The sequence below is a fragment of the Pavona decussata genome, unplaced genomic scaffold (assembly GCF_977016875.1).
Source record: "Pavona decussata unplaced genomic scaffold, jaPavDecu1.1 SCAFFOLD_366, whole genome shotgun sequence".
Classification (NCBI taxonomy): Eukaryota; Metazoa; Cnidaria; class Anthozoa; order Scleractinia; family Agariciidae; genus Pavona; species Pavona decussata.
In genome coordinates, this window is record NW_028145742.1 from 1,463,006 (window position 1) to 1,470,674 (window position 7,669).

Consider the following 7,669-nt stretch of genomic DNA (forward strand, 5'->3'; position numbering starts at 1 on the left):
AAAGTGAATCTCTCTGGTCATCCGCTGAATGCATGGTGTACTGTGACATGCGGTGCAGAAAACAGGCCTCCCAGTGAGAGGTCCCCGTTCGACTCCTGGACGAGCAGGCATGTGAAGTAAGTCTAATGTAAAATAATACGTTAAATAGGGAAATGAAAGGGTTCTTCAAACAAGCTAACAGGGAAAAATACTTTATTAAAATCAAAGGGACCAAGTACTAACAGTCCCAGAAATAATACAAGTCGCATTTTGAATTAGATACTTCTCTAAGAAGTTTACAAAGCGGCATGTCACACAATATATATACAGTACTCAAGGAAAGCGTTGTCAATATCATGCTTAGTATACAATCGTCCGTCATTCCTCTCAGCGTATGTGAAGCTCACTTAAATTAGAACAATCCCGTAAGCATTTGTTTGGCCACGCTAAGCTTCCTGACCCGTTGAATATTATCTGTTCCTCTTTTGCACAAACTTCCTATCTGGCCTAATTCATCCTTTCCCAAGGTATCTGCAGTCTTGCGGAGTTGATGGATAAGCTGAAAAAGAAAACAAGGTTTTTTACGTCTTACCGAGGTTGTTTTATAAAGCAGAATTGAGCTAATCCTGTAAGACTGTTAAAAAAACTGAATAGGCCATTTCCGAGTTGCTTTCATCCAAAGGCGAGTATTCGTACACAGTTTTTATTATGAAAATGAGTTTTCATTCTTATGCAAACAAAACTAATTTTCATACGAAAAGTTTTGCACTTAGCCTCGCTTTCGTAATGAGGTTCAAAGCAACTCGGAAATGGTCAATTCCTTACAAATAATAAATTATTCGCATAGTAAAGTCATACTCGGACTTCTGTTCACTGTTCCACATTGCAGAAAGTAATTAAAATTGTTCAACTCGACCATTAAGGTGATCGATTGAACATTTTGTATATGTTTTACTAGATACCCCTAAAAGTCAGGCAGGGCAAAACTGGTAAGCCTGCGACAATGTGCAGCTACTGTGTGATCGAATGTCGGACAAGAAAGCTTGATCCCAGCCACTTCAGACCATAAAATAAAAAAGCTTTCAAATTGTCTTCACTATACACACTGTTCTGTAATTGCAGTGTAAATATGAATCTGGGTGCAGTATGTGGATCTTTACTTACCGCTAAAAACTCCTCAAAATCTATTGCTCCGGATCCATCCTTGTCAATTTCACTGAAATACTGCTTCCGTACCTCGGGCTCGGATTTGTCACCAAGGTCATCGAGAACTTGCATTCTGAAAAGAAAGCATTAAAACTAGTCAAAATTTAAATAATTAATGCGCTCTGTATTTTTTCTCTATTCTACTTATTTGCGTTCTCGAGCAAAAGCCGATACGTGTTTGAAGTCAGTTGGTCTCGATCATCACAACTGGGTATTCGCTTACGAGAAAATTTTGCTATGTTAGCGAAATCACATATTTAATCACCGATTTGTTTTGGGCAACAAGATCTACTACCTAAATTTGATCAAAAAACATTGAAAAGTACAGTCGAACTCTCATTATGGACGCCTCCAATACGGAAAGCTCTTTATTCTTTGTCTAATTTGTTTTAAAGGCAATTCATTTATTACTTACTGTCTTTAAATTTTCGCTAGTCATATTTTGCCATGAAGAAAATGCGCCAAGCTAAAGCCCTGTCAGGCTCTTCGATTTTGCGAACTTTGTAGCCTACGTGCGAAGATAAGTAGGGACTGGGAATAAATGTATACTTACAATTCTTGGTAATCGATTATTCCATCTTGATTCAAATCAAACGTCTGGAATTGTAATCTTAAATCCACTATATCACTTTCTTTAAAATCTGGAAATTCTTCTATGAGGGATCGGAAATCTTTTTCGCCCATTTCTGAAAAAAAAAAAAATGGAAAACGAAAATTACCGCTAGAAGTCTCAAATGTTTTGCTGTCCTGGTGGAACTAACTTGGCACACAAATCGCAACTGTATTAACCGTCCGTCTTTCTGCGTTAACACTACACCTCACTACACCATCGTATGTCGCTGCATCACAGAGTAGTTTCTGGTGTCGGAAAAAAACTATTAAACCATAGTAACCTCTCTGTCCAATCAGAAACGACACAAGCGGCGCAGTGAACCAATCGCAATTCGAAGCAAATACATGTAACAGGCAAAGCGCGGGAAATCCCGTGTATGCGGACAGGTCACCACTGGTTTTGGTTTTCTAATTGGTTGAGAAAGTGGCGTGAGTTTTCTTAACCAATCACGGAGCTCTGGGAGCTAAGGAAAGCCAAACAAACGCGATTTGATTGAAAACCGCTCCATACTTGAAAATAGCCAGTTGCAGGGACCCACTTGCCATTCCTTGCTGTGTCGGAAGGTCCAGTGCGTGAGAGAAGTCACAAGAGGCGCTTCCATAGAACCATAATTTTATCAAGAATACATTATCCATATTCTTTGACTGTGTCCAATCAACAGTTAGTCAGCCAAACGGATCCCTAACTATCACATGACTCTATGTACCCCTAGCTAAGGTAAATCTCCAAACATTCATACCTTGAAATTTTCTTCTGTTAATTGCGGACCGTCTTCTTTCTTGAAGAAGTTTTTCCCAATATCTCTCTTGAATGTTTTGAAATTCTGTGTTTTTTAACTCCGATTCACCATATGTTTTCCTCGTTCCTACACGAATCAATGACACATTCCATTACAATCGAACCGATTACTTTTTCTCCTAAAATTTTAGCGCAACTAATTGCCAAAAATATTACTTGGCATATCCAGAAATTTCTTCAAAACCAGAGAATTAATGAGAATTTTTGATGTGGAGGCGCAAATTGGATGAAAAAAAATATTTTTTCTTTAAGTTGTCAACTAATATTATAATCATCTGGACCTAAAGGTAAGCTTATATAAAAGGCATATGTCTGGCTTTTCTTACCTGTTATATTAAAATAAGCATTAGGTTCGTAGATTATTGGGCTTCTAGTAATGGGGTAACTAGGAGCACAACCCATACTACATGTTAAGGCGTTAACTAGGACAAACATACAACATCACCTGATAAATACATTGTTAGCTACGATTGAAACTTAGCGTGTGCGAACGACCCGTTATCTTACGTCACAATAAGTCCACAATTACCAATCATCAAACAGACCTTCCACCGACAACTTGTCTAAAACTTTTTTTGCTTTTGCGTTGACGGATCTAAGGTTTTATTCCTTGAGCAATTTTAAAGCAACAAGTGATTTCATCGGTAGTTCTCAAAGAAAGTAAAGATTGGAAAATGACGCGCGCGCTCTTAGCGTGTTCGGATTCTGATCGAGGACCGATAACAAGATCGTCGCGCGCGCAAATTGTCGAGACCACCCCGTGATAGCACCATTATCCATTACTACCACACTGAACGCCTAAAGGTTAACGTTTACTCAAAACTCCCTTGTCCGCTTTCGTGATGGCTAGTTCGTTTAAGTGATGGGCTGATAAAATCAACCGGCCAGGAAGTAACCGAAGGTCTTTATTCTTTACTCCCGGAAATATCCAGTGAATAGAATTGGATGCGACGAACAACAAGAATAACTGTGAAGGGAAATTAATGTACCACGGTAGTGAATTTCAGTTATGATGAGTGAAACAAAGTGAATTGCCAACTGGAACAGAACAAAAAACAAAGAAAACAAGAGTTACGATTTAATAAGTTTTATTTTCACGGGTGGACATTAAATTCATATGCCGATTTCTGAAGAATAACAAAACCTTCGCGGGGGAACACGAAAGTTGGAGTTGGTCACTGTTTATTTCATTCCTTCATTTTATCTCTATCTCAAGGCAGACCGTAATTTCTAAGGTGGTCCCTTTCCAAGATTGCCAGACACCTTGCTATGGTGGTCACATCTTTAAAACAGACACCTTTTTAAGACAGCAACCTCTCTGATTGGCCCCGATAGCACTGATCCAGATTTAATAGCGGTCTCCCGAGCCAGCTCCATTATATTACAGTTCATAGTATGGTGGACAGCATTCATTTACTCTCCTTTTATTCTTTCACGCTGGAAAAGGAATTGAGAAGAGGAATGTCTCCATGACAGAAGGAAAATGACATCTGGGTATCAAAAAAGTCTTCTGATTTTTCTGCTCTCAGAAACAAGTTCTCGATGATTTTCCACTTCGTTTACCATGGATTACTCTTACTAGTTCACTTTCACTGATGTCCTTGCAGTTTACTTCCAGATTGTCTATGAAAGGCCTCTCCAGTAGGGAGCACGGCGGAATGAAATGCCGCTCTCTTCGTAGTTTCTACTCCACTAAGTCAGCTGTAGGGAGCCTGGTCGTTCTCAGCTCCAACCTTCTTGCTTCTTGATATACTCTGCCACGTTGGTGTAATAGTTTAGTTTAATGACCAGCTGCCGAGCGGTTGATATATCACCTGGAAAAGAAAGGGAGATGGTGGATCAAAAAACCCAACTATTAATGCGGATCAGTAACACGTCAGCTGATAGCACAGGCAGCCCAATCTCCACGTAAGGAGTGAGCGAGCGTGCAAGCCCGGTATTGAGTTAAAGGCGCCCAGTTGAGATTCATAACACGTTGTTAGTTAAATAAAATATCGTGGATTCCGAACGTAAAATAAAGCTATATTTCAACATTCATCCGATAAAACGACTACAACTAACTCGGCTCTGGCATATTCTAATTTGGTTTGGGGCAAGCTTCCTTTGACACCAATGTTATTCCTTTCTCCGTCTTATCAAGTGGATAACTTACAGTGGTGTGAAAGGAGTATAGCTTTTAACAACAACAACAACAAGCTTTAGTTCTACTTTTCATATTTTACCTTTTGCGAAGGCACTTGAGATATCTTGAATGCACTTCTCCAAGCTTTCTGCAAATAAGATAAAAAATAAACATTTTTAGTGTTAAGTAACAGTTCTCTTAGGCAATGAGGGGACATGTGATTTATTCACCCAATGTGAATCGATCACACTTTATTCATTAAGTGCTTAAAAATACTGGCTTATTTTTCACATGGGCAAGGTTGACAATGATTGTGTTTGATAAAGCTCCTTTATTAACACAAAAACGAGTGAAAAAATTTTTCTCAAATTCCTTCATGTCACCGCACAATCTCGTTGAAAATTGTTAACAAGGAACCCACCTTTATTTTCTGCTTCAATTGCTTTTACTTTCTTCTCATCAGATGAAGCAATTTCTTCATATTGTTCCATAATGCCTGCCAAAAATTCAGCATCTGTTGATGTTGCTTCACTTTCTGTTATTTCTTCCCCACTTAAATTTAACTGCAACCACAAGAAAACAAGAAACCAGGATTAAAAAACTGCAACGCACTTTTGAAAAGGATTTCAATAGATGTCTGATTTAAGGTAGGATTGTTCATTTAGTTAGGGCAGTACTTTTCAAAACTAAAGAGAAAAAGAAAGGCAATTTGTTAACATAATAACACTTATAAACACTTACCAGGTAGAATCCTCTGCTGAGTGGCTTCAGTAAAGTTTTGTGAGCTTTGTTTACTTTGGATGACTGCTCATCAGACAGCTTTTTTTCCTCCTTTGATAGAGAAATAATTAACCATTTTAATTATAACATTCATAAGACATTGAACAGAAAACTCCACAATGCTCCTGTGGCATTGTCTAAAATAATAAAAATTTTCTTCAAAGATAAGGCAAAGGGATTGACCAATTTTGGTCTTTGGACCTCTTTTGCTTTACCATGTCCCATCCTATTCAGCAAATATACAACAATGTTATTCTTAAAGTACTGGAACTTTGAAAATTTAGTTCCCAGGATCTCTACCCCTAGGAATGTCAGGAATGAGATTGGAACGTCCAAGGACTTTTAGCACCAGGGTTCTCTATCAGGGTCCAACAACAACAATCTTTATTCGTGCCCAGAAATTATACAGTGTTACATTAATACAAGAAAGAAAAATTACTAAACAAGAGGGCACAGCCACTCCACAGCAAAGCCACAGCCAACCCAGCTTTCTGGCAGGTGCTGGGCCTTAACTGTGTTCCTTCATTCACAACTCTGTGAAATATTTGGGGAGCAGGGATGGTGCAGTGGTGAGAGCACTCGTCTCCCACCAATTTGACCCGGTTCGATTTCCGGATTCAGCGTCAAATTTGGGTTGAGTTTTTTGTTGGTTCTCGTCTTTGCTCCAGGTTTTTCTCTAGGTTCTCCGGTTTTTCCCTCTCCTCAAAGACCAACATTTCCAAATTCCAATTTGATATGGAGTGTCCCTAATTAGTGCTCTCATGACACTAAGTTAAATGATTTTTATATTTGTTGGGAGAAATAAAAAGAACAAAATTTGCATATAATGGCACGTGATCTGCACACCATACCTCAGACACATCACTAAACTTATCCGGGTGTAGTTTCCACTGCAATTCTTTATACTTCTCATTTAGTTGGGTTGTGTCAACATCAAATGTCTTAGGACTATAGCCATGAAAAACAAAAGTCAAAACAGGCAAAAAATTAATTAAAATACATTTCTTTTAAAAAATAATAAGTAAAACAAATCCAATTTGAATCTGAACTTCAACCCATATTTCCTCAGGGTTTCTCTTCCCAACTGTGCAAGTTGCATGTGTTACTTTGATGTAATATATCAAACATGAGACACAGTGTTTCATCACATATCAAACACCGAGAAGAGAGTTGAAAATACGACGCGTAGCGGAGTATTTTTGACGAACTTTGAGGTTTTTGATATTGTGATGAAACACTGTGACGAGTGTTTGATATAACTTCTCAAACAAAATGATTTTGAAGGAGAAATTAAGGATGCAAAAACAAGGAGTTTTTCATCAGATTTCCAAACACGTCACGGTGCATGATTTCCTTTGTCTTTGGCTTTTGAATTATTAATGAGTTTGAGAAGGTAGAAGGAAAAACTGTTGTTAAAACCTGGGCCTTAGGTTAGTGTTTCCAAACTATAATATTATGATATATCACTAACTACTCCTTCCCGTTGACAAGAAAGAAATAATGTGCAACCAATCGATACAAATTAAGTTAACAATTGATACTGGAAATCAATGGCAACCAATAAAAAGTCACACAAATATTCTTTATCAATGGTTATCAATTATCAAATATATCAATTGATTTTAAAATTGATGTGGCTTGTCATCAATTTCATCGATTGGATACCCCAGGGTAGAAATTCCACCTTGCCTGAGTATCAGGCTTTTAGCGGAGGGGGTGGGGAGGAGGAGGGGGGAGGCCTGATAAGATGCTGCATTAATATATTACCTGCCCAAAAGCTCAAAATAAGTCATCGTCTTTGATGGACGTTGAATGACGTTACAAGCTGGACAGAAAAACTCTAAAGCTGACGTTATCGGAGCCTTACACTTCCAACATGACCGCATTTTAACATCTCTCTGATTTTCTACACCGGTACAATACATAAGCTGGGTTTGTTTCAAAGTTCTTGAGGGTGGGCGATGCACCAAAGAAATTGTTGCACGTACAGCTGTTAAGGGAAGAAATCTGCTGCTGAACATGACGTGTCGTTTGCTATTATGACACGGGGAAACTTCACCATAACAATCACGAACAACGAATGTGAACCTTGCAAGATTTAACCGAAGTTGCACAACTTCCTTTACACCTTGAGGACACTCCGAGATTCTTACATGGATCAAAAAATTTCT

General features: G+C 38.4%; 2 protein-coding genes across 2 annotated transcripts; both read right to left on the bottom strand.

Annotated features, from left to right (window-relative positions):
* Positions 1-175: 175 nt before the first annotated feature.
* Positions 176-3,106, bottom strand: LOC146452653 (centrin-2-like). The gene is made up of 5 exons (XM_085097622.1): positions 2,923-3,106; positions 2,538-2,663; positions 1,739-1,871; positions 1,144-1,258; positions 176-538 (listed from the first exon to the last, which is right to left on the bottom strand). The coding sequence occupies exons 1-5, from the start codon at positions 3,029-3,031 to the stop codon at positions 392-394; spliced, it is 630 nt and encodes a 209-aa protein (XP_084953748.1). The 5' UTR covers positions 3,032-3,106; the 3' UTR covers positions 176-391.
* Positions 3,107-3,667: 561 nt separating this feature from the next.
* LOC146452654 (iron-sulfur cluster co-chaperone protein HscB-like) lies at positions 3,668-7,647 on the bottom strand. The gene is made up of 6 exons (XM_085097444.1): positions 7,266-7,647; positions 6,350-6,446; positions 5,460-5,549; positions 5,140-5,281; positions 4,819-4,866; positions 3,668-4,410 (listed from the first exon to the last, which is right to left on the bottom strand). Exons 1-6 carry the CDS (start codon positions 7,517-7,519, stop codon positions 4,319-4,321), a joined length of 723 nt encoding a protein of 240 aa, XP_084953570.1. The 5' UTR covers positions 7,520-7,647; the 3' UTR covers positions 3,668-4,318.
* Between the last annotated feature and the right edge of the window lie 22 nt (positions 7,648-7,669).

Bases quoted from the DNA above. Each gene is read 5' to 3' on its own strand.
- LOC146452653 (XM_085097622.1), bottom strand. From the start codon at position 3,031: ATGTTTGTCCTAGTTAACGCCTTAACATGTAGTATGGGTTGTGCTCCT. The intron at 1,259-1,738 runs GTAAGTATACAT...CTTTCTTTTCAG, and splicing joins ATAATCGATTACCAAGAATT to AATGCAAGTTCTCGATGACC. The intron at 539-1,143 runs GTAAGTAAAGAT...TTTCTTTTTCAG, and splicing joins ATTTTGAGGAGTTTTTAGCG to CTTATCCATCAACTCCGCAA.
- LOC146452654 (XM_085097444.1), bottom strand. From the start codon at position 7,519: ATGTTCAGCAGCAGATTTCTTCCCTTAACAGCTGTACGTGCAACAATT. The intron at 6,447-7,265 runs GTAATATATTAA...TCATGGCTATAG, and splicing joins TATTTTGAGCTTTTGGGCAG to TCCTAAGACATTTGATGTTG. The intron at 5,282-5,459 runs GTAAGTGTTTAT...TTGTGGTTGCAG, and splicing joins TCAGCAGAGGATTCTACCTG to TTAAATTTAAGTGGGGAAGA.